Source organism: Bemisia tabaci, chromosome 8 (assembly GCF_918797505.1).
Source record: "Bemisia tabaci chromosome 8, PGI_BMITA_v3".
Lineage (NCBI taxonomy): Eukaryota > Metazoa > Arthropoda > Insecta > Hemiptera > Aleyrodidae > Bemisia > Bemisia tabaci.
Genome location: NC_092800.1, coordinates 41,047,019 through 41,074,369, shown reverse-complemented (window position 1 = coordinate 41,074,369; position 27,351 = coordinate 41,047,019). Strand labels below are relative to the sequence as shown.

The window sequence follows — 27,351 nt, the reverse complement described above, 5'->3', positions numbered from 1 at the left end:
ATCATTCATCATTGTTCAGAGCAAGTATTAGCGCCAGGCGTCGCACAGTGGATCGAGTCAATTAGAGAGGTCGGACATGAAATTTTGGACGAAAACTGAAAATTTTGATGTTTATATCGTCTCATTTTAAACTGAGAGAGGTGTTTCTAGGAAGAAATTTCACGAGGGAACCAATGGAATCAATTTTAAAACCTCAAAGTTTTGTATTAACGGAGTTATACGCGTATAAAGTTTCCGAATTTTGTCCGACCTCTCCCACTGACTCGGTCCAGTGTGCTTCACTGAAAAAAAATTCTCGGCGTTTTTACCACGGTCCGTTGGTACCTTTACCACCTCACTTTTCTTACCAGTTATTGGTAATTTTACCAACACAGACTGGTAAGCTTACCTAAAAACGGGTATTTTTACTGTTTTTTTCAGGTAAGAATACCACTTTTATTGGTAATCAATTCCCGGTAACTGCGCCATTTTATCCCGGTAATTCTACCACAGTCGATAAAAAATATTGGCGTTTTTACCAAGGCCCAGTAAAATTACCAAGAAAGTCCAATAATTTTACCGAGATTTCTCGGTAAAATTACCAATTCCATAAATGGTAATTTTACCAAGAAAAAACTGGGATCAAATAGAACCCTGAATTCTTGGTAAATTTACCCTTTTCTTAGTAATTACACCGAGATTTTTTTTTCAGTGTTCGCCCTTAACCAATTAGAAAAATTTACATCGCGTGATATCGACAGTATCGATACCCAGATAGAATATCGATACCATTAAATGAACCACGTTCAGCAGAGAGGATCCAAGCTGCATCACTTATTGCTGAATTCAATTAAGCAACTTAATGTTTTACAAGAGAACGGTTGGGCAGATTTTTGTGCAAACAGTGAATTTCCTGCGTACAGTCCGAAACAAATTCCTTGCAATTTTCAAAGAAATCCAAGCAAACGCTCTCTTGTTAAAAATTAAATTGCCCGGATAAATTTGGCAGTACGTGATGTGGCTTGGTTCCTTTCTGCTAATTGTGATCCACATATCAATACCAAGTATGGATTAAAATCAAAGCGATAGACATATAGAAGACAAGGGAAAAATGGAGCATTCCTATTGGTAGAAGCGGGTGTGGACAAAGGAGGTAAGTGATAGACTAACCAACGACGAGAGTCCATCATTTTCCCTCTTCGTATGTGAACCTCGCCCGTTTCAACCAATAGGATCACTCTATTCTCCGATTCTATTATTTGTGTATAGCTTTGTTTATCCGTTCCAATAATCAGCCCCCAGCTACCCGGCCAAAAACATGATAGCTTGACCTACTGAGTGAACCACGACGAGACACCCAGACACAAAACAAACGCGGAATGTCGAATGCGCGGGCTGTAGGCTCGGAAGAAAGGGGGCAAAAAAGGGGATCGCGTTCCACGGACCGGGAGGGGGCCTGCTGTGCTAATTTGATATTTTAGAGAAAATTCGCTAATCTCAAACTCGGAATTAATTATACGGCTGGATTACGGGGATAAGCTTAATGCCTCGAAACTGGGCGAAAGCTGATAAAAGGGGGCGCGAGCGCTCCGTTGCCAAGCCGATTAAATTAATCCTATATAAATTTAAAAATTAAGGATATAACGTAATTATCATTTCAGAGCAATAACTGCACAGCATATATATGAATCAGAGTAACAACTTTTCTTTGATTTTGAAATTACCTGCCTTTTTGGGGATTTTGAGCATAATACCCCTGGAGTTTCTCTAGCTTTTGCAATTTTTTTGGGGGGGAGGGGGAGGGAAGGGGGCATAATCTCTCATAAAATTTGTCAGCAAGAATTTGAAGCGCGAAGTCTCTTGAAATTGCAAAAAATGCAATATTTTGATCGAAAAAAAAAATTCCAGGTTCTGCAACAAAATTTTCCGTTGTTAAGGGTTTGGATAAATTTCTTGACTTATCAACAGAATAACACCAGACCTGTAAACATATCTAATTGGGACCGCGTTTAGTGAAAAGGAACCGAGCCGCATCAGTTATTGCCAAATTTAACTTAGCAATTTAATTTTCTTACAAGAGAGCGTTTGTGCATGCGGATTCCTTCGAAAATATTAGGGAATCTCCTATTTACTATGGAGATAATTCACCGAAATTAGGACAAAAATCCGTACAACAGTTTTCATGAAAAAAAAATGAAATTGCCCGATTAAATTTGGCATTCCCTGACGTGGCTTGGTCCCTTTCCGTTGAACGCGGTCCAAATTGTACAATTTTTCTTAATGGGTTTTGCAACCTAAGGCTCGCCTTGCTGAAATTTCAGCGGCTCCAAACGTGACAACAGGGGGGCGAGGAAGTGGGCTACGGGACGAGGCGAGCGAATGGCGGGAAAATACGGGAGCCGAGGGGTTGAAGGGGCCGCGAGGGAGGCGGCGCTAGGGGTTGCGCGGGGGGGGGGGGGGGGGCACTGCAGCAGAGCTTCGCTCGCGATCGCGGAGCGCCAGTCGGCACGTCGAGCCGTCCGCGTTCGAACCGCTCTCCAACTCGCACCGCACCGCCCTTTTGTTTTGGTTTTTTACACTTACGCTCCCCATGATCCCCCTTGGTTTTTCGCCCCCCGCACACGCACGCACGCCGAGAGCACGCCGCCATGTCGGCCAGTTGAACGCCCCCCGAGATTGAAAACGATGACGGGTAGATGATTTTCGCTTGGTTCCGCTACCGCAGCCGCCTCAGCTGACTGCTCTGTTGTTATTGATTTTGCCAGTTTTTCCCCGAGTTTTTCTGCCGTTTTCCCGCACCCAACCCCTGGTTTTATGTATCTTAAACGATTCGGAAAATTTACCGATCAGGATTTCATTCACGGCGATGTCGAGGGGACCTTATCAGGTAATTACAACATACCTTGATTCTTCCAAGTAGAGACCGATGTAAAAGTGAACGCTGTACTGATAAGAAAATCATCGATCATGATTTGATGTACGATTGGATCGTATTTAGCAAAAAGGATCCAGAGGGATTACAATGTTTTCAAAACCGTACAAATCCTTCTTTCCTTCTAAAAAATACTCAATATATGTACAGTATTAGAACTTACACAATAATTTCCCTTTAAAATTAACAATTTTTTGGTGGAAAGCCGAAAACTATTTGCAATTCTGAGAATGTTTTAGATAATTATGAAGAAGCAACATTTCTACAAAACTGTAATGGCGCTGGTTCCTTTTCGCTAGATGTGATCCACTTGTGTCATGGGAACTGTATCAGGTAAATACGAGAGATACTGATTCTTTCATGAAGAATCTGATAAGAAAGTGTCCGACGGATACATACATGTACCGGTAAGAAATTTAGCATTTCCATTCACAAATATATTTTTACCAGGGAACTATTGAAAATTTTTATCCGAAAATTGCATGGATTTTTCCTCTGATTCCACACAAAAATATTGAAATCCGGACATGAATTGCTCGGTTATATTCTTGGAAAAAAGTTAGTCATTGAGGCAAATTAGCAACCTTGGACTGAACTAACGGTCCGTTTTGCGGGAAACAACGATTATTTGGTAAAAATATTAAAGAAACATCGTGTGAGGAACACCACAAGTCAAATTGTAATAGCAAATTTTAAAACATTTTTTATCACAAAAATATTAGAGCTATTATGGTGTTTTGGGGATAAGATCGTGAAAGTGCTTGGATATAAAGTTGTAAGCACTCTCGCGATACCCGTTTGAACATGACAGATTATATTTTCGCCGTTATAAATCTGCCTTTAAATATTGCTGAAATCGAGAACGACTCACTGCGGCGAACCTTCCAAAGCTTGGAAGATTAATAGCCACCTATTGCAAGTCGCACCTATTTATCCGTTGAGTTTGGTCAAGGCAACCTGTCCGCGTCAATGCTGTGTCGGCTGATTCATTGGTCACCGTGTAAATTTTTTGAGGCCACGGCGCGGCGGCGTCCGAAGATGATAAGACAATTTTAGGGACACGATCGAACATCTTGGCATTTAGACAAAATGGGGTCGCAAAAATATCGGGACATGCTAACAAGATTCCAGAGTGACAGAAACAAACTATCGGATAGGCGCACAGTATAACTGGTTTCAGGGTGTCTACTAAAACAGACTGGTTACTGATTAATAAGTACTTTTACAGTACTTTTTCAGTACAGTCTCAAAAATTCAGTGCCTCCTCTGAGAGAAAAATTCCGCACTTTTTCCGTACCTCCATTTGACGAAATTCGAAAAATTTCAAAATTTTAAATTGCGCCAAAAATGACAAAAAATTTTAAAAAAATTCTGGACCTTTTTGCGGAATTTCCGCACTTTTTCAGTACTTCCGATCCGCTCTTAAAACATCAGTACTATTCCGGACTTTCCAAAATTCCGGACTTATAGACACCTGGGCTTATGAAAAGATCGGACATTCAATTTTCAGCCAAATTTCATATTTTTATGTCTATTTTGTCACAAAATTCAACTTCAATGTGTTTCTGCAATAAAATTTCCCGGAAAAACCAATGGAATCACTCTTAAACACTTTTGTTTCATATTTCTGAAAAAAACAAGCTTTCAAAGTTTCCAGATTTTGTCCGACTTCGCCTATTGACTCGATCCACTGTGAGGCGGTCGCGGTCCCGTTCCTGTGGTGTGCATTGGATGAGGCCTGAATCGAATGAAAAATGCCTCCGAAAAGTTTTTCTTTCTTCTTTTCCCCCGGATTTAACGTATCTTTCCTGCCGTTAAACCTTTTTAAAACGATGAAATAAGCTCAAACTTTCGGAGACGACTAAACTCTTGAGGACAAGATTAATTAGTTTTAAAAGAAGGGCGAATTTAAATACAAATTGGATTATAAGTTGCGACTGCTTCGAGGCTTGAGCTGAAGGGTCGCATCAAGACTTTACACTTTTATTCCGAAGTTTTTGAAATCGTGCTCGTCATTCCTGAATCTGCTCGTGCGAAAACATTCGATGTCCGACTCAGTGTTTAAGAAGTTGCATGGGGCGATTTCTCAGGGGCGAACTGGTCCGGGGGCCGAGGGAGCGATCTCCTTTTCAAATTTGGCTTGAGTGCTCCGTTAGCGCCTGTTTTTCAGCCTTTTGGGGCCCCATTGGGTACGTTTAAAGGGATCTCGCAAGGCCATACAGGGCTTTTTGAACCAGGCATTTATGTTGTTCATAAAATGAGCGTGTAGCAAAGTAATCCCGCGCCGCGCTACAGAATGTATTCAATTTTGTAAGATCAAAGAATCAGGACCCGATTCCCCATCATAGTTTTAGTCGGCCGCAGCAAAAAAACTTGCCGTATGAATATCTGGATGTTGCTAAATTTTCGTTCAAAAATATTCATTTTTTAGAAAAGTTAAAACTGTTTTTCCTTCAAATTTTCAGACACTTTAGATCAAGTGACGGAATTACACGAAGAAAAAAACTTCTTGCGTGGAACCCGGAGTTTAGGCCTTATAGATTTCTGAAGTATTCGGATTGAGCATCTGAACACTTTAGGTCCAGCTGCTGAGGTTTGGATCACACATTTGGAACTTCAGTTCTTACATCTGAAGTACATCGGTTTTCACATCCAAAAAACTTCGGTTCTCACATCTGATGTACTTCAGATGTAAGAACTGAAGTTTCAGATGTGTGATCCGAACTTCGACAGCTAGACATAAAGTGTTCAGATGCTCAATCCGAAAATTTCAGAGATCCATATGACCTAAACTTCGGGTCCCACGCACGAGGTTTTTTTTTCTCTGTGTATTCTCCAAAAAATCGGTTAAAGAAATATTCAAACATTTTCCTGAAAATCGTATTTTTTCAAAAGAAATTTGTTAACGCCTGAAGGCTCTCACGGTGTTCTTCCTTAACACGGCTGAAATCTCTTGTACTTTCAAACACTGTAAGCACATAGAAAATCAAGAATTTGGAAGCGTTTGTACCAAAAATACTGTGAGAAACAATTGAGCGCCCTTTGACGATCAAAATATTTATCGGAGAGATTGACTGCGGTGCAGTATTTAGTATTAAACTGGAGGTATCCCTGCCTCTATAAAATCGAGACCCGTATAGTCCAGAAAAAAAGCGTCGGGTTCGTGCAAGCGGCGATTGAAGGTCAAACTGAAAGTGAAAACCTGTCACCGGTGTGATTTATCTATGGACAACAAACTCTCAAACAAGACCCGTCCCTCCGACTAAAAGGTTCATAGCCCCATTGGTCGGTCATGGCGCGACACAATGTTGACAGAGCGGTCCATCGCTCGCGTCTGGGCCTAGGGAAATGCGACGTATCCAATCGCAATTATTGAAATTTGGCAACAGTGAACTTCGCGTATTTAAATGTATGTAAAACAATCGATCCTCGGTGAAGCAGCTTACCGCACCTGTAATCGATATATTAAATGGAGTTAAAGAGAGACGAAACAGTGTTGCCTAGTGGAACTTTTAGACATCAGATTTTAACCATCAGATTTGCCTAGGGTTAGGTGTGTGAGAACACCTTATTTTAGTAATCAATCCACCAAAAACCACCTATCAAACACAGTGGAGAAAACTTTTTAGACGTATGATACATGTTATCCTATGTGCATCTTTAAATGCTAACAATAAGTCCAAAAATGACCTCGATTTGTCTGTATTATGCATCAATTTCTAGGAAAATTGAATTTTCCTCGGAAAAGTCTGTTTTGAGAAAAATTTAAATTTTACGGTCAAATGAAGGGTATACAAAAAAAATTAAGGTCACTCTCAAGCAGTCGAACTCAGCGCCAAAAAGTACGTGAGAATCAATCATTTTATTCCGAATTTTTTCTACAGACCTGCGTAATTTTTTAATATTATCGGAGAATATTATCGCGTAACTATCGGATAGTTATATCGTCATTTGATCTGAAGTGTCTGAAAATGTTAATGAAAAACATTTGTAACTATCAAAAAAAAAAAAAAAAAAAAAAAATTCTGAAAGGAAATTTGACAATGACCGGATATTCACACGGCGTTCTTCTTTGCTACGGCAGACTAAAACTCTGATGGGAAAGTGGAATCAGGTTCTTAATATTACAAAATGGAATACATTCTGTGACACAGGACTACTATACTACAGGCTTATTTTCATTCTTCGCGGATTCCCTAAACAAGTGGGGCTTTCATGGATGAGCCAAAAATAAGAGTCCTTAATTGCACAATGTAATCAAAATAGTACACTGACAGGGGAGTATAAACATTGGGTTCTATGGGAAGTTGGGCACCTTTAGAATCCAGAGAAATTACGGCGAATTTGGATAGGGAGGGGTTGTTCTCGCACTTTTGACAAGTATCACATGATGCACTCGTTGCCAACCGTGCCATAATAATAGAGATCCATGTTGGATGTTCCTTTTCAACTTGATGCAGTTACGGTCCCCCATATATCGCTTTCCTGTCCAACAGAGTCTATCCGAACCCAACTTGAGCGTTCAGTGATAATTACTGCGTAATAGGTATTGTGTACAATCGGCTGCTCGGCATGAGCATGTATCTGACAAGTTGGCGAACAAGAGGAAGCAGGAGTTACACCCATTGAGCTATTCGCATTCAATGCCGTTGATCCAGATTTGCAATTGGCCTGCGTTTCGCTTCGGTGAGTTAGCAGCTTCGAGAGGAGCGTCGACCCTTCTGTCGAAAATTGGGTCGGATGATTTGTAGTGTTTGGGTTTTGTTGGGGTGGCCGAAGGCGCTGTCAAATCGCACCGTGATTTTGGTGCATTCTCGAAAGAACCAATGGAGAATTTGCACGAAAAGTTTTTATTGATTCACCTAAAGGTACTCAAAGAGCTAATTTAGCAGTATTTTTTTAAAAAAATATTCTGTCATGGGAAATAGTATGAAAACAGATTTTAAAGTGAGAGAATACACCGTGTTTTGACGTCATTTAGCGGCATTTCACATTTCAGTACATGTATTTTAGCAGATTAGATTGCTTTGGCATATATCGTCCTATAATTGTTCAATATAGGAACCATAGGTTTCCTCGTGGTCTTTCCACTCAGTAGTTTCTACTGAAACACGAAATTCGTCAAATTTCGGACACCTGCCAATTCTCCATTTGAAATGTATATCTAAACACGCCATTTCCAGAATGTATTCCAAAAATGTGGAAAACGCTGTTCATGGAAAAGTGAAGTATTTAGGTTACTGTATTTCACGATGGGGTTCAGTCGTACAAGTAATAGAATCGCAGATGGAACCAACTTATTAAATGAGATTTAGCTTGGGTTTCATTCAGTAAGTTACGTTAGTTCAGGCTAGATTGAATTACGTTCAGTTAGGTTAGATTAGGTTTGGTTACGTTAAATAAGCCTAAAAATGGTGTATGTCCTGTCAAATATTAGCATTCAGTTGTACATGAGTGCAATAGTAGTTGACGAAGAAATATTTTAAATGTGTTTGTTTGTTTGTTATTGAAACAATATCAACCACTAGAATGCGATTCTTGACTGGAGAGCACCTCTTCTAAAAAGGAGCGGTTAGAAATGCTTGATTGGTAACGCGGCTCGTTTTCGGACGGGATATTCGAGGCTGGGCTTTTCAATCGGCTGATTGATTCGTTGGATGCTGTGCTGAGCCGATGAAGCGATTAAGTAAAGCCTCGGCTAATTCCATCGACACGCGACTCGAAACGCCACCATCAGCCGAGCCGCCAGATTAGCACAGGAAATCACCTTTCGAAGGTAATTGTGAAAATTTGGAGAAATCTTCGAAAGGGCAACGCCTCTGGCTTTCAATTATTTATGTATGAAACAAAGAAATAAAAATAACACATAATTCCAATCTTCTTAAATTTGAACAGGGAGAAAAGTATTACGCTGATTTTGAGACTGTTTAAAACTTGGATAGAAGGACTTATTTTACAGATCCGCATCATGTCGTCACCTTCTGGCCAAAGTATCACAAGCGCCGTGTGACGAATCAAAATTTCCGCCGACATTTTATTCTTTTACAGAGAAATTGTTGGTTGGATATGTTTGAAAATTTCTTGAATTTTATCGGCAGCACAAAGAAAATTCAGAGAAATTTTCGGACAGTTGCGTTGAACAATTTCTGTATGAAAAAATAAAATGGCGGCGGAAATTTTTAAACGTCGCATGGCGTTTGTGATACTTTGGCCAATGACGATGTAAAGTTACTTGCGACTGAGGAAGGACGAGTTTCTGGAGTGAGTTAGTGACTATGTAGCATGTCTATCTTCCGGGCAGATCCCAATTTCTGGACTCTAGATTTGCCCAAGCGCACATTTTTTTGGGTAGATATGGACGAATTTCTACCAAACAGACCTATGTGGAGGTGAGAAATATGGGGTGTGCTCGTTAGTTCTCCGGCCGTAAGAGTGAATGGGAATAATAAAGCGCCAGTGACGTCAGCGGCGACGATGGAGACTCCGAGCCGCGGATCCATGTCTATAACTCATGAGCCCTGTCCATAACGCTCTCTTGCCATGCCCGCGGCTCATGAGTTCCGCATTCAGTTGGCACATAGGTCTGTTTGATAGAATGTAAAATCCCGCTTTTCCAATTCTACAAAAGGAATCACGCCCACTTTTACATTGCTTCTTATGCAGCTTCGACGAGCACACCCCATATTTCTCACCTACACATAGGTCTGTTTGATAGAAATACGTCCATATTAATCCCCTATCACATTGGGCGTGCATATTCAAATCGACGGAAACAAATCGAACTGGGTCCGAGGCAAAGGTAAACAGCATCATAAAATTTAACAAATATTGTATATTTCTTTGTAAAAACACGGATCGTTAAGATTGGTTAAAGTTACGGATAGAAATCTTGTAAGTATGAACTAAAATTGAAAAAGAACAAAAGCGCGAGTAACTTTGTAAGCGTGGAATCATGACACATTCATGTGACTTTCCCATGCGGCGAAAATTGAATCACGGCAATATTTTACGGAGATCGTACGGTTGTATGGCTTGTGGGCGACTTGTTGTATTGCATTTTTACAGGAAGGTAAAAATGATAGGATGGCGAATTTCTAAATTCTCGCCTTCAACTCAATGGTTATGCAATTTGAGCGGCTTAGGAGGTGAAATAGTTGTATCATGCATTTCGGTTTGTAGTCATTGTGACCTTTAATCATCAATGACCTTCTTTGCGGAACGTCCATTGACTTTGATCATCTTGAAAGATAATGTAAATGACCGCATTATTATTTGGATTTTGGCTGAATATCATCTTGGCTAAACCAGTTATGCCAGGAATCAGAACGGTTCAACCATATTCTCTCGTGGCACCATCGGAGATCTCTTGAATTCAACCAGGTTTCATTATTGGTGATACAACTAGGTACAGATATAGAAGTTTCGGCAAGTAGTAGCGGTAAAATTCAATTATTTTCGACTTAGTTTTTCCAACTTGACTATCTGCGGTAAAGAAGAGAGGGAGCCTCATAATCTTCACGACGACCGATAAACAAAAATCATTTTTCGAGAAAAGAACGCGTGGAAACCATTAAGAGATCAAAGACATTCCAGTTGACAGAAATGATCCTCTCTGTCGAGGCATTGTTACACGGCTGTCACCCTTGCATGGGAATGATAGAAATCTAGCTGTATTGAGGAACTGATAATCTGAATTTCCTGTTCAAAGTGGCAATCGTGGTAACATCGATGCTCTTGTTCACACATTGTAAATGCACTTGCCTTTACGCTTGCCGTGAAGTATTTGTATTTCATCTTCCAAATCAGGACGGAACCTTACTGGATGTATGCCGGCTCAACGTATCTCAAACATTAAGGACCAATCTTTTTGTGAATGCATGGAGAAATTACGGCGACTGGAGGCTAGTTTTCCGCCATTCAAAAAATACGATGTGACAGTGTACTATATTTACAACCCGATTTCCGATTGAAAATGGGACAAGAGTGGGGGATTCGCGACTGGCCAGTTGTAAAATTTTCCAGTGGTGCCACATAGACTGTGTCTAAAATCAACTGCTAAGCTCATGAAAAACTCGTATGAGAAATCGTCACCTTCCGAAGTATCACAAGCGCCACGCGACATTTCAAAATTTTCGCCGCAATTTAATTTTTGTGCACAGAAATTTTTCAACGAATCTGTCCGGAAATTTCACTGAATTTTTTTTTTTGTGCTGCCGATAAAATTTCGTGAAATTTTCATACAGATTCAATCAACAATTTCCCTGTAAAAAAAATAAAGTGGCGGTTGAAATTTTTGAATGTCATACATAGCGCTTGCGGTACTTTGGCCGGAAGGTGACGAAATAACGTTTTCTGCGTACGTGATAAGGAAGTAGTGCTTTTCCGAGGGATAGAAAGAAAAAGAGACAGAACTGCCGGGAGTGAATTTTAATTTGGATAGTCTACGTAATAATTAATTGAAGACTTCAATGCAATAACAGAGCTAGCATCTAAACCGTAGAAGGGAATGGAACATCAGCTCCAACCCACTTGAATCAAAAGGCGCTTTGGGTGAAGGGATCAAGCTATCCTGCGGAATTGAAAGACATTGAGAACATCTCATTGCGTTTTATACCGTGCCATATGTTCTCCTTTAGGTTTTTTTCCCTGCTCAACTTCATTCACGGACGGGCGGCGCACACTGGACCGAGTCAATAGGAGAGGTCAGACAAAATTTGGAAACTTTGGACGCTTATATTTTTGAAAATACGAAACGAACAAGTTTAAGTGTGGTTTCATTGGTTTTTCGTGAAATTTCCTTTCGGAAACACCCCTTGAAATTGATTTTGTGACAAAATTAACAACAAAATTTAAAATTTTAGCCAACAATTTTATGTTCAATCTCTTCTATTGACTCGATCCACTGTGCATCGATGTAAAATTTCATGTCATTTATTTGTGCATCTCCTTTTTTTGACCAATTCTCCTTTTTTGATGCAATTCAAACTCGGAACTAAGTTTCATACAGATCGATCGTCATACTTTTAGGACTGTCGATATTTACGAGAGGAGCTGGAAGTTGGATGAGTTCCCGATTCGCGGAGCAGTTAATAAATTAACTAGAATATAAACAAAGCCCGTTACATCATTGTTCCTCGTTTTAAGAACATGTGCAACTTGCACGGCATGAATAAAACCGACGGTAATTGAATCGACGGATGCTGAAACCTAACAAGGACATTTTTTAATGAGCTCTGAGCTCAATGAGAATACTTACATTCGAGGGCTCGTCAAATAGTACACTTGTTTTTCTTATCACCCACACATTTTTAGAAGAATCGACCACGTGACGCCACCGAAAATGACGATGTTATGTTTTAGGGACGTCCATAAATCACATGGCTCGGTTATAACGATGCTTAATTACCCCCAGTATTATATTTTTTCATTCTTTACATTTCCCTAATGTTTCATGGAATCTACTATTTCTACTACTCCTCTGAAGACTCATGAATAAAATCACGGAGAAAAATCTCAACGGAGAAGAGTTATACATTTTCTGAACGTTCTAAACGGAGAAAGATGAGCTAATATCCTTAAGGCAAAAATACTGAAACATAGATTTAGGGTTGGAAGAATAAAGCAGCTCTTGTAAGATTTATTAGCACGTTCCGAAAACTTTTTCAACATTTCACACGATGAAAGAGAGGCAATATAACTGATTACCAGGCACATTCTTCGGTGAAATATTTCGGGATAGATTGTTTCACGTTTAAAGGCAAGAACGATGTAAGAACATTGAACGACAGCAGACGGGAGTAAGAAATAAAGTTAGCCTTCAAATCGATGGTTATGCAATTTACACAGCTCCAGAGTTGAAATAGTTGTATTTCGTATTTTGGTTCAGCGCGGTGTCGGGGAGCAAGAGACTGAAGTTGTGATCTTCGAGTTTTTAATTAAAGCCAGTCTCAGTAGAACGTCCAGCAGCTTTTACCTGATTCTCTACGCAAAACATTTACTTCCTTTGAACTTCCTTGTGATCACAAATAGGACACGGTTCATATTGATGATATTATATTACCTTCGCAGAAAAAATACGGTGTATGACGTGATAAATACTTCTATTCCGAGAAGATACATACCGTGATTTCTTTATCTCTGGTCTTATGTGTTTTCAAAGGAGGCGAATTTTTCTACTCCAGTTTTGATATTACCGCAAAAAGCACCGATTGACGTTTCTAATGGATATACTGATTCTTGCTAATGCTGTTCATTTTAACTTTTCACCTGTTATATTTAAGAACGTTTTGGGTAAAATATTTCGAAGTAGATTTTGTTACATTTCGGTGGCAAGGGCAATGTAACAAAACGGGTACAAAACACATTTGAATAACTGGAGACAGGATTAAATGTAATCAAGTTCGCCTTCAACTCGATGGTTATGCAATTTGAGCGGCTCAGGAGCTGAAATAGTTGTATCACGCATTTTTATTCGTAATCTTTGCGTTTTAATGACCTTCTTTGTGGAACCTTCATTGACTTTTACCTTGAGTTTCGCAGTATTGGTTCCAGTTTAATTCGTCACATTCCGACCGAAGTATCACAAGCGCCATGCGACGTTTCAAAATTTCCACTGCCATTTTATTTTTATACAGAGAAATTGTTGGTTGAACCTAGTTTGAAAATGTCACAGATTTTTATGGGCGGCACAAAGAAAATTCAGTGAAATTCTCAGACAGTTTCGTTGAAAAATATGACGTTTTCGTGACGATATGTCACGAGAACTTTTGTTTAAAAAAAACCATACCTACGGGAAAGACTCAGATCGGACATTGAAAACCTGATGAGGAAGATTTTCCCGCAGAGCGTAACACATAAGCGATATGAAGGATAGGATGAGGTTTGAATCCTCCTCAAAGGGCTTAACCTTCTCACCTCCCAACAGCTTGAGCTGACACCTCCGAAAACTCGCGAACGTATACGCGATCTCCTTCAGCGGAACCCCACGGAGAATTGAGAGAGCATCGAGTCATTATTTCCGGGACACACTGTGGAGCCATGATACGCGGATTAAGATTAATTTGAGGCGGAAAATGTTTGAGGAGAGGATTAATTTCCCGGCGGCAACGGCATCATTTTCCCGCGCTTCCATTTGTTTCCGACCAGCTCAAGACCAACCGCCCAGAGCCCCCGTGAGCTCCTTTCCAAAACAGCAGCTCGCCACCACTAACCGATATCCGGCTCCGAGTTGCCGCGTAACACAGAAATTCCAATGTTTTTTTTTTTCCCTAAACGTAAAGTAGAATATAGACCTCGGTCTCAAATGGGCCTATAAACAAGGTATGAATTAAAACACAACGCTACTTGCGCTTTCTTCAAAATTCCACAAGGAGAAAGAAGCACACAACAGGAAGTCTGAAAATCAACACCTGAACAAGGTATAAACGTTCCCTACTAACTATTGTTAAATGACAAAAATATAAATACAGAGTGTCCACTAAAACAGGCTGGCCAAAAATCAGTACTTTTACAGTATTTTTTCAGTGCATTCCCAAGATTTTCAATACCTCCTCGACAGTAAAAATTTAGTACTTTTTCAGTACCTCTAATTGACGAAATTCGAAAAATTTCAAAAATTTGAATTTCTCGCTCAAATTGAGACAAAAATGACAACAAATTAAAAAAAATTCCGGACCTTCTTGCACAATATACGCACTTTTTTAGTCCTTCCGGGATGCCCTTAAAAAAGCAGCACTATTTCCGGAAATTCCGGACTTGTAGACACCCTGAAATGACTTCATTTGTGTAATCGAACTTCCAATTGACCTGTGTATAAAAGACCTGTTCATATCTAGTTCAGGAGTTGATTTCAAAGCTACCCTTTGTGTGAATTGTTTTTTATGCAAGATTTTGAAGAAAAAACATGGGACTTTTCTTCTGCTTCAGACCTTGTGTAGTTGCCCATTGAGGTCCTTTAATCAAGAGGGTATGACTTCGATCAACACGAATCGATCGATATCGAGAATTAATTAAAATCCCAGTCTCGATTCGTTAGACATGAATCGATCGAAAAATAAGAATGTAAAAGCGATCCACGCTGATTCAATTCTGGACAACCGTGAATCGATCGACAACACCGCGAATCGATCACAGCGTATAATTCAGAGAACATTTTGAAAGTAACTTGGCAAAATGGCCATTTCAATAAAAAAGAAATCATTTAAAGATCCAGGTATAAGGGAAGACACCCGTTTGTTCAATGAGACAATTAAAAGGTATATTATTTCTTGAGTCTCATAACTAGAATGTCTCGAACATGAATAAGAAGTCCCCAATTGCACGGTACCTAGTTGCCTAAAAACTCAAATGATGAAGTCGTAACACTTTCTTTCGCACAGTCGGCACAGTCGGCACAGTTCGAATTTGTGTCTCTCCTTGACGCCTCGTGCCGCGACTAAGAAAAGGTTGAAAAGGAGGGATTCTTATCAAGTTAAGATCTGACTCTGAGACGGGGTGATCCTAATATTGACCAAGGCATCAAAACGTTACGCCTTCGTCCTTTATCTGATTTTAATTTTTTCTCGGGAAAAGCGGTTCCATCCTTTCCTACAAACCCTTTAATTTCGACATACCTGCGAATTTTGGCCAAACAGGGGTTGAATATGGTTGCCAAATGTATGATACTTTCAGAATCAACAAGATTGAGAATTTTTAAATTTATGTTGATAATATTCAGTTAATAACAAGTCACCGAAACTAACTTAGTTCTGGAAATTCTCGAACAGAAAAAAAAATTAAATACGTTCAATGTTCTCAAAAATGTTTCTCCATAATAACAACTTGGAAGGAAACCACCATGGGTGCGAAACCAGCTTGAATGACTTTATAAAAGTAAGAAATCAAGTTCGTCTTCGACTCGATGGCTATATGCAATTTGGGCCACTCCGGAGCTGTAATAGTTGTATCACGCATTTCGGCTCATTGTCAATGTGATGTCCAAAAGACGAGTATCACTGTAATCTTTGTGCTTTAACGGCATTCTCAGTAGGAACGTCCAAAGATTTTTACCCGATTCTCTTTGCAAAAAAGTATTTTAATACTGACACAGAGATAGAGATAGAGTCCAGACTCTTGGAAAGACTTACAAGAAAAAATACTCTTGATTCAATCAGATTTAAGCTTAGATCAAAAGGAAATCCGCTCAAATTAAGAGGCTTGGTTCTTGATTTAAGCAAAAATCCGATTGAATCAAGAGTATTTTTTCTTGTCGATGTTTTAAGAGTCTGTACTCTAGATACAATGTGTTTTTTTCCGGAGCTGTAATAGTTGTATCACGCATTTCGGCTCATTGTCAATGTGAAGTCCAAAAGACGAGTATCACTATAATCTTTGTGCTTTAGCGGCCTTCTCAGTAGGAACGTCCACAGATTTTTACCCGATTCTCTTTGCAAAAAAGTATTTCAATACTGACACAGAGATAAGTTGCAAAAGTTAGAATAAAAACTCAAAATATCAAACTACTGGCGTGACAGCCGATACGAAGCGAATGTTACTGTGTGTCTAGTTCTCATCTTAACACAACATCGTCACCTTCCAGGCAAAGTATCACAAGCGCCATGCGACGTTTAAAAATTTTCGCCGCCATTTTATTTTTTTACATAGAAAGTATTGGTTGAATCTGTTCGAAAATTTCACTGAATTTTATGGGCAGTGCAAAAAAAATTCAGTGAAATTCTCGGACAACTACAACCAACTATTTCTGTGTAAAAAAATAAAATAGCGGTGGAAACTTTTAAACGTCGCATGGCGCTTGTGATACTTTGCCTGGAAGGTGACGACATGTCGGTTACTTTTTCTCACTCCGTACACCTCAAGAAGATCTACCTGCCGCCTCGAAGACACGATACCTGGATTCATTTAACAAACACACGCGATAAAGGGCGGTTTCTGGAACAGCTCGACAACGCAATGCGCGTTCCTGCGTCAACCCTTAGCGAAGGTGTAAACCTGGGCCGGAGACACTTTAGATAAGGCGGCGCGCGGCGACCGTTAAAGGTTCTTTATTCGACAGAGCCTCCAATAAAGATCCAGCTAATAGCGATCCGGGATTCCATCCCTCACGACTCCCTCGATCCCGCAGCCCGAGACGACATCCACCGGGCTCTATTTATTTTTATGTCACCCGCGCCAAGCAGCCTTCCCTCAAGGATTGTTGTGCTGTGGAAAAACAACGTATGAACACTTGAGCGTTGTCGACATCACTGGAAAAAAGCACCTTGGATCTAGAGCCCAGACTCTTGGAAAGACTGACAAGAAAAAATACTCTTGATTCAATCAGATTTAAGCTTAGATCAAAAGGAAATCCGCTCAAATTAAGATGCTTGGTTCTTGATTTCAACTTAAATCTGATTGAATCAAGAGTCCTTTTTCTTGTCAATGTTTTCAAGAGTCTGGACTCTGGATACAATGTGTTTTTTCCCAGTGATCCTAGTAAAACGCGAATTTTTTCGACAAATTGTGAATATTCTGTCGAAATATTTTGGAGAGTATTTGGGGTGTCTAAGATATCTTAAGATTTCCTTTCAATGTCCACGTTTTTCCTGTGTTTTCGTAATCGTCCCGTATTTTTACTTAAAATGTGAACCGAATTTATCAGAGGGGAACCAACCCACATTCTCGGAAAAATTAAGTTCGGAACGTTTTTGAGTTTCACCAACTGTATATTTTCTCCTGCCAAAAACGCAAAGTCGAAAAGAAAATTGATTTGTGAGCAGAGAAATCAAGTTCGCCTTCACCTCGATGGTTATGCAATTTGAGCGGCTCAGGAGCAGTAATAGTTGTATCACGTATTTAGACTCTATGTCAATGTCTTGTTCGAAAGACGAGTGACTGTCACTGTAATCTTAGAGTTTCAATGGCCTTGTTCTGATGGCCTCATGTAATCTTAGTGTATTAAAGTTTATCTTCTACTTGAGTCTTATGGAGGAATAAAATTTCAAACCTCTTTTTCTCAGTTTCAACTTTATGTCGGTTGGTTCCTCTTTGTTAAACTCGGTCCATTTCAACCTAAAATAGAAATTTCAAGGGAGAATACCCTGAACCCTGCTCAAAAATAACAATGTTAAGGAGGATACATGGGCGATATTGAGGCTGACGCTACCGAACAGGTCCTCTACTCTAGAGAATTGGATCCGAACGATAACAATAACTTCTTTCAGTGCTACCAATGATAATGCATTGATGCACATCGCTTTTCTGTAACGGAACACTAATAGCGTCTATTTGGCAAAATTGGAATGATCATACGGTGTTCCTCCTGAGCACGTTCCAGCCTCTGAGGGTGCCGCACAGTGGAGCGGGTCGACAGGGAAAATTGGATCAATGATTTGTAAACTTCAAGAATACGAGACGTGAACATTTGAATTTGTCTACATTCAGGGTTGCCGGAGAATTGAGGAAATGAAAAAGCTTAACAATTCCTTGATTTTCCTTGTGAATTTTGGTGAACTTCCCTGACAATTGAAAATAAGACGGGCGCTTAAGAGGACATAATTGAAAATAGTTTTCAGGCAAAATTTGTTGTTTGAAACCTCAAACCCATTTTAGAAAGGAAATAAAGGTGCTTTAACAAATTTTCACCAGCATTTTCGTCATTTTCCCTGACATTTCCCGGTTGTCCTTGACTTTTTAAAATTCCCTGACATTATCCGGTTTTTCCGGTATTCCTTGAATGTGGCAACCCTGTACATTACTTTCTTCGTAAAATTTACCGCGAGAGGCATCCCTTAAAAGCTACAACAAGTCAAAATTAGCGCCAAAATTTGGACATGGTATCTGGTTTTTTTTTTCGTTTTGGGAAATCCTGATTTTTCCTGATTTTAGACAGCTAAATCCTGATTTCATAATTTTTCCAAATCCTGAATTTTTGGCGGAAAAAAATTAAAATGTCTGCATAGGCGTGTGCGAAAGTGTACAAAAATCCGATCGGACAGTCGAATTTTCTCAAATCTTGACTTTACGACCGATTTTTCCTCAAGTTCTGATGAAATCGGGATTAAATCCCGATTGACCTCAAATCCTAATAGAATCGGGAAAATCCTGATGCTAGACATTCTGTTAGAGTTACAGTCAAGAATGTTACGCCCGACTTCCCGTTGCACTGTGCGACGGAACGGGGAAAACTTGAACGGCGAGGGAGGCCAACCCTGATCTACCCACTACCCTACTAGCCTAATTAACATCCTGAGTGACAATTCGGATCGGGACTCGGGGACCTGCCCCTCGCGGGTCGTCGCGCCAACCGAGGGGGTTGCCAAGTTTCCAATTCTAGGGGATGATCCTACGCGCTTTCACCCCCAAAAAAGGGCCGAGTTTTCCGGGGCGATGCCATGCGGTCTTGGCGACGCACCCCTGTGAGCACTGCATTCCGGTGTGACCTAATTTATGACCCCTCCATTGTTGCCAGATAGTGCTGAAAGATCCATTTAAATCCGTGTAAACTATCCATTTTTTGTTGAGCAACCTGGCAACCTTGGCCGCCTTTCAACGAACCACACTCATTTCGGAGATGAAGTTTCTCTGAATGGGCACTAAGTCGGTATTGTATGTAATTTGGATTCAGTAGTCCTCATGTCCTCCCGGAGCGGTTCAACTGCATTTCGGGGGTGGGTTTTCGATCGAAACAAAATCACAGTTGCCGCCTTTGCTCTTAAAATAAAATATTTGGGGGTAAAAATTGTATTCCGTTCATTATTTTTTAGTGAAAAAAAAATTAGAATTTCATACCTTTTTAGGTTACTTCTCCATTTAAAAATAAACAAAAACTTAAATTTAGGCTAAGCCAAGCTTGTCAATTGGGGGCCATCCCTAAATTACGTAACGCACTTTTTCGGAATTTTTAACCCTCCCCCTACCCATTGTAACGCTTTTCTGACATAGTTCCCTGTCCTTTAACACGTAAAAACAAAATGAAATGACGCTCTTCTCGACTCCCCGTCCCCCTTGGGCGATACGTGGTTCAGGGACGGTCCCTTAAGGTCATGGAATACTAGGAAGCTACACCCCCTGGCCGCTAAGCGGCTCAGTCCCTAGAGGGCGCTCCGCGACCTTTAGGCCTTTTCGGGGTGCCCCATAAGTTCATCTAAATAGAAGAAGCTCATCTAGGGAATATCTCTCATCGATAGCCGCAGAATAATGAAGATCGGCCTGGAGTTGCTTCGACATGACAACATTGTTTAAGGGATGAATAGAGAGCTGAGCAGTCAGGTTTCACGCTGAGATCCACCGATCTAACCTCCACCCACACCGCGCCTTCACTAATGCCAATTTCTTTAAAAACTGAGCACGCCATCTAAACTCATGGTGGTCTAATTTCGCGAATAAGGACCTCCCGTAAAAGCTACCGAAATAGATAAACGTTTAGATTAACTTCTGTCACGTAGCGGGACTGCCAGGTATAAATCGAATTCGATTGCTTTTGATGAGCCCATTAGATTGTTTTCAAATTGAGCATTCGGTTATATTTTGCGATGAGGTGACTACTGTTTACACACCGATGGATTAATTAACTTAAGTGCGGCTTGGCGTGCTTTGCGATATATCGTTTGATCTGACATTTAGACCTCCAGAAAAGGATCGATAAATAGAGTGTTTGCAGCGAACACCTTAATAATTGACTCTTTACCACAGCTTCAAATGGGGAATAACCGATCATTCACGCCTCGCCAATAAATTAATTTATTCATGACGCAACGAGTGCGATCCTCGGCGTTGACAGAAACTGCCAAGGAAAGCTGTTTCTTACCTTACCGAACCCACAGACATTTCGAACGAAGGGGGCGGAAGGGTGTCCGAGGGGTTTCGCCCGGAATAGTATCGAAATTTTGAAACATCTGATATGGATGGGTATGGATTCGATCGACATGAATCGATAGAAAAGTGAAAACGTGAATCGATCGACACCCGTGAACTGATTGACAAACCCGTGAGTCGATCGAATCACGTTAATCGACATGGTTGGTGTGGTTCATGTGGTTCATGTTTTGGTTTTTCGATCGATTCATGTCGATTGAATCGATACCGGGTTTTTTTTAAATTAATTGTCGATCGATTCACGCTTTCGTTTTTCGATCGAGTCGACACCAGATTTTTAACAATTTATCGACCGAATCGCTGTCGATCGATTAACGGTTTTACTTTTTGATCGATTCGTGTCGATCGAATCTATACCCTCTTCTAATATGCAGTTTGAGTCACTTTTGTCTAAAATAATTTCCAAATATAAGCGCCCCTCTTTTATCCTCCCTCCATTTCTTCCTTCTTTCTTCCTTTCCTTTAGCTGCTTCTCTTTCTTTGGGCGAACAGGAGGGGCGCACGCCCCCTATGCCCCCTCTGTATCATCCCATGCGAACCAAAATTTCCACAGTGTGGTCGGCAAAGCGACTGATAATACCTCGAAACATCGCCTGAGAACCTCAGTCACGTAATAGGCGCAATAACTCCCATATCCCACCAAAATTATCCTCCACCTCCATGCGGGAGCGGAGCATATTATTCGCACCCCGGCCCGCGAGCGACGCGGCGCGGCGGGGGCGGCGGGGGGCGGGCGGGGGCTCCTCCCGGTTTAATAAGCGAGTTTCGAAGGCGGGCGCGGGCGTCCCGACGCTCGGCAGACGCGTCCCGACGCCGGAAGGGAGCTCGGCGCCTTCCCGTCTGCTCCGGCGCGACGACCGAGATACGTGGAAATGGGTTTCCGCCGCCTCGGGGCCCCCGGCCCGGGAGTAATTTATTCCCGCGGAACAATATTTTTTATTTCGGATGAGTTGTGGAAAGGCATTACAGGAGTTTATAGCTCCGCGTAAATAATTGAAAAACATCGATGCGCCCGCTCGGGACGCGGCCCCGGCCCGTGCCGCAACGCTAAATAAAATAGACGTGTGGAGCCCCCCCACTCACCCCTCCCCCCCTAGCCCCCCTTTCGGGGGGCACCCGGTGAACAGGTGCAGTGGGGCGGGGGGAGTAAACGAGGGAAAAATTCTGATTCAGTTTCCCCGGAGCCAAGTGCGGCGGTGTGAAGGGAAGGTGGAATGGAAGGGGGGGGGGGAGTAGCTTTTCGTGAATTCAGGCGATTGAATAGTGAATGGCGGTGTTCGTGAATTATGCGGCAAATAGCGGGGATCCGCGCAACCTCTTTCAACCTCTTTCCTGCACCTTTCTCGTGAGTAACGCCTCATCGACGTTGCCGCCATTTTGCCACCTTCCTTCTTTCCTACTAGCCTATTTCTCTGTCAGAAATAGGTTAGATCCAAGAGGTAGAGAATCAAATGGGCCGCGCTTAGCAGGAAGGAACCAAGCCACATCAACTATTGGAACATGTAATTGGGCAATTTAATTTTACACAAGAGAACGTTTGTGCAGATTCCTTGGAAAATTTTAAGGAATTTGCTTCCCACCGTGCGGCAAATTCACAGAAATTTGCACCAAAATCCGCAAATCCTTTTTCATGTAAAAAATTAAACTGCCCCATTAAATTTGGCGATAGCTGATGTGGCTTGGTTCTTTTCTGTTTAATAATTCAGTCCATATACCTAAACGGAAATGTATTTAACTCTACGTGATCCATACACGGATAAACATATTTGTGTTATTGTATGTGTTATACTTTTGGTTCGTATAAGAAGTGAAACACTAACCAACACAAAGTTTGTGTTGATTTTGGTCCAATTCCTGTCTTGCAGAAAATCTGAGTTTGGTCATGAGTAACATCAGGTGAATCTGAGCACTGACTTCCGAAAGTAATTTTTACACTTTGAGGAAGACGGTAGAGCGGGTTCTTTAAGATGTATTGCCTCTAGTTGTATTTTATTGGATCTCCAGACCACTAACAATGGATACAGATATGCGCCTTCAAATCAATCAGTACACTTAATGCAAAATTCTGATACCACTATTCGTGCATCACGGCAGTCATTTTGCATACCCGGTCATTTGAAGGTGAATCATTGACTTCAGGCAACGGGGTGTTACACCTAACCTACATTCTTGAACAGTTTCATTTTCTGCGGGAAGCGAAAGGATTAAAATTGGCATCGGGGTAAGCCAAGTTGGTGGATGGAGGCTTGTAAGGACGAGGAGGCGAATAAATCTTACAGAATGTGTATAAAGTTAAGACGCCGATGTCTGGAGGGTAGGAGGGGTGGGTGCAGGGGGCGAGCGCGGACGATGGCTTCCGAGTGAGCTGTATGGAAGTGAGGTTGCGCCGTTGCGGTTATGCAATATTGGTTCCCGGCTCGTTACCAAAAAGTCACCGCTTGATGGATTGTCACCAGGGCCCGGCTCTCATCACCGTATACACCGATGCTGAGCGCCCATCAATTTCACCCTCTTCTCCTGTCCCACTTACCCAAGCATCCCCGTCGCGCGTCGCCGTAGGGGTGCGAAAATTTAAGATTGTGCAAGTAACCCTTTTTTTAGCCTGTTTTTCACCCGCCAAGTAGAGTGCATTCGAGTATCTATTCCTGACTGTCTCACAATCGGCCAGCATAAAGCAGGGTTGCCACAGAGTTTAGAAAATGAAATTCCCTGACATTTCCCTGATTTCTGTAACACGTTGAAGAGAAATTCCCCTGACAATTGAAGATATGGCCAAAAAAACACAATTTGAAAAAGTTTACGGGCAAAATTTGTTGTCCTAAACGTCAAATTCATTCTAGAAAGCTAATAAAGGCGAATCAACAATCTTTCCTGACTTTTTCGTCATTTTCCCTGACTCGATGAAATTCCCCGGTTTTCCCTGACTATAGCAAATCCTGTAAAAAGGGTTTCTGCCTCTCCAGTTTAAGAGGCAGGTCACACTGAAAAAAAATTCTCGGCGTTTTAATCAAGGTCCATTGGTACCTTTACCATCTCACTTTTTTATCAATTATTGGTAATTTTACCAAGACAGACTGGTAAGCTTGCCTAAAAACCGGTATTTTTACTGTTTTTTTCAGGTAAGAATACCACTTTTATTGGTAATCAATTCCCGGTAACTTTGCCATTTTATCTCGGTAATTCTACCACAGTCGATAAAAAAATATTGGCATTTTTACCAAGGTCCAGTAAAATTACCGAGAAAGTTCAATAATTTTACCGAGAAAAAACTGGGATCAAATAGAACCCTGAATTCTTGGTAATTTTACCCTTTTCTTCGTAAATACCGAGATTTTTTTTTCAGTGGCAGCCACGTTAGTCTCGCGTGCGGAATCTGTAGAATAGCTCACCATCACCGACAACACTGGCTCGCGATTTCACACCTATTACCGTGGGCTGAGACGCGTCACTTTGGAAACGGCATCCGCCGTCGCACAGGAAGCATACCTTGATATTTCCATCGATAAAAGGCATGGGCAATGTTCACGAGCATAGCCGAATACACCGAAAAAATACGGTTTAGTACTCGTGTACTCGTGTACGGAGAGGTAGGCCGAATGGCTTCGCCTAGATTTTGGGTAGGCGTAACCAAGCGCCACCCCTACTCGGTTTTTCTCGCTCTCTTTTACGTAAGGGCGTATTTCGATTTCCACTTGAGCACTGTTCTGCCCGGCTAAGGAAAAACGACGTATGAGCCTTCAGGAATTCCCAAATCTCCCTCGATAAATCGCGAATTTTCGGGAAAATTTGTAAATATTTTTCTGCGAATTGTTCGGAGGGTCTCGCTAATAATTTGATCTAAAATGCCTGAAAATTTAAAAGAAAAATATTCATGAAGTTCTTCAAAAATAAATATTTCTTGAGATGTAATTTGCCAACTTTCGAATGCTCATACGGCGTTTTTCTTTAGCACGGCAGTGTTCTCCGTACAACTTTACGCTCTCCGGGGCTCATACGGAGATGGAGATACGCTTTTACGTCTGAGGAACGACGATTTGTCTCGTCCCGTAAAAGAAGGCGTGATACCAACTTAGACTCTCGGTATTTTGAAAATCATAGGAAAACGAGTTTTGTAACCTTTTTTTTCTAGGACAAAAACCAAGAAAATCACACTGAGACTCTTCCATCTGAAAATTTAAGGTGCACTGGGAAAAAAAAAACACATTGGATCTAGAGTCCAGACTCTTGAGAACATTGACAAGAAAAAATACTCTCGATTCAATCGGATTTTAGCTTAAATCAAGAACCAAGCCTCTTAATTTGAGCGGATTCCTTTTGATTTAAGCAAAAATCTGATTGAATCAAGAGTATTTTTTCTTGTTGATGTTTTCAAGTGTCTGGATTCTAGATCCAATTTGTTTTTTTTCCCAGTGTGCTCAAGTTTCAACTGGTTACAGATATGGCTAGTTTACTTCACTGAAAAAAACTCCAGCCTTGGAGTCGAAGCCTTGAATTGGCAGCGAAGTTACGGCTCCAGCACCCGGAACTTTCGGCCTCTGAGCCCGGAACGGACGGTATGTCTGTATAGCCTGTAACTTTTTTTTCAGTGTTGAAAAAACTTGAAAAACTATGGAGTTGTTCCCTCTGTGCGGACAGAAGGCGGTACACTTAAGAGGTGTGTAATTATTAATGCATAGAGAGGGGGCCTGGACGAACAATGCCTGAAGCTCTTGAGGTTCGCCGGGTCTGGGGTGGACCTAGACCTAGTTAGTTAATGCAGGCGAGGGCCTGGACACAATGCCTGAAGCCCTGAGGTTCGCCGGGTCTGGGGTGGACCTAGACCTAGTTCGAGCGGCACCTGCGTTCTCAATCTCTTGTCCACTTTCGACGCGATCTCCCGCTGCACTGGGCATCGGTTCAGGTGCAAAGACATGCATCAAATGAACAGGAACTACACTGTGCATAAGAGAGCTTACTTCTCAGAGAAATCACTGAGCCCATAGCTTCATTTGATCAATGGACCAATGAGCATGGACAGAATTAAACTTCCTCATGACTTGTTCTCTTCGAAGTTTCACGAGGAACACGTTAAACGTAAATTGCATTTCCGAAACTGAAATGTATACTGGGAAAGGTGAATAGTTGGACTGCGTTTACAGAAAGGAACCAAGCCACATCAGCTATTGCCAAATTTAATTGGGCAATTTAATTTTTTACGAGAGAATGTTTGTGTGGATTCCTTTGAAAATTTTAAGGAATTTGCTTTGTACTGTAGAGAAAATCCACTGAAATTTGCACGAAAATCCGTACATCCGTTTTCATGTAAAAAATTAAATTGCTCGATTAAATTTGGCAATGGCCGATGTGGCTTGGTTCCTTTCTGTTTAACGCGGTCCAGTTATCTATTCAAAAAGCGCACATTGTATCGCTCCATAAGCTTTGATTGAACAAGTGAACGATATTATTAACCTGTTGGAATAGGTATCGTCCATCTGAAGTTCGCCTTCAATTTCACTGCGTAGGCAACATACCAACCGGAGAGCGCGAATAGTTGCCTATTCGAAAAACACACATTAATCCACACCATAAACGTTGATAGAACCAATAAATAATGCGTAAATTTCTTGACAGATATCGTCCACTTGAGGTTTGCCTTTAATTTTGCTGCATGAATGTGCGAATAGCAAAACATAATTACATTACCTTATGATCTTTAATTGAACCAACAAACGATATTGGTATCGGTCTGGTAATTTGGTATAATAACCACCAATTTCAACCGGTGGGATCCCTTCATTTTTCCTTTGTCTTATTTGTCTGTCACTATGTCTACACGGTGTCTACTAAAACAGGCTGGCCAAAAATCAGTACTTTTTCAATTCTTTTTCAGTGCATTCCCAAGAAATTCAGTACCTCATCAAGAGAAAAATTCAGTACTTTATCAGTACCTCCGATTGACGAAATTCGAAAAATTTCAAAAATTTGACTTTCCCGCTCAAATTGCTACAAAAATGAAAAAAAATTCCGGGCCTTCTTGCGAAATTTCCGCACTTTTTCAGTATTTCCGGACCGCCCTTAAAAAGCAGTACTATTTCCGGACTTTCCGAAATTCCTGACTTGTAGACACCCTGGTCTATCAGTCCGCTGGACCATCAAAACACGATTCTGCAAAGGGAAGAGCCAACTTATTCACCAATCCTCACAAGTAATCGATACACTCATTACTCGGATTCACACTCACTCACGATCAGCTCAGCTCAATAAATCATTGTGTCAGCATTATTCCAGTTTCGGAGGAAATGGATTTTGATACAAAAAACGACACACACGAATCACGAATCGATTATCTTCTCGAAACTAAATGCACCACAACTTTCCAATACATCGCACCACAATGCGCTCGGTTCAAACTGGTCTCTTTACGGTTCAGGAAAATACACACTCATTTATCAAATTAAAAATAGATTCCTTCAACGCTTCCTGAGCGAGAATGATCCGATGGACCGAGGTTTTAAATTGAATCGGGACCATTTATTATTCATGAAATGTGACCTAAATCAAATTTAACCGTGCGCCCCGCTTCCAACTGCTCCGGAAAGTGAATACTGAGT

General features: G+C 41.1%; 2 protein-coding genes across 2 annotated transcripts in view; one reads left to right on the top strand and one right to left on the bottom strand.

Moving 5' to 3' along the window:
• Positions 1 to 27,351, bottom strand: part of MED20 (Mediator complex subunit 20) — a 190,004-nt gene that overhangs the window by 41,776 nt on the left and 120,877 nt on the right. The gene's annotated exons all lie outside the window — the stretch shown is intronic.
• LOC109038346 (facilitated trehalose transporter Tret1) overlaps positions 2,474 to 27,351 on the top strand; it is a 125,547-nt gene continuing 100,669 nt past the window's right edge. Inside the window, exon 1 of the mRNA XM_019053379.2 lies at positions 2,474 to 2,866. Within this exon, the coding sequence (XP_018908924.2) occupies positions 2,846 to 2,866 (21 nt within the window). The 5' untranslated portion in view covers positions 2,474 to 2,845. The remainder of the gene's footprint in view (positions 2,867 to 27,351) is intronic.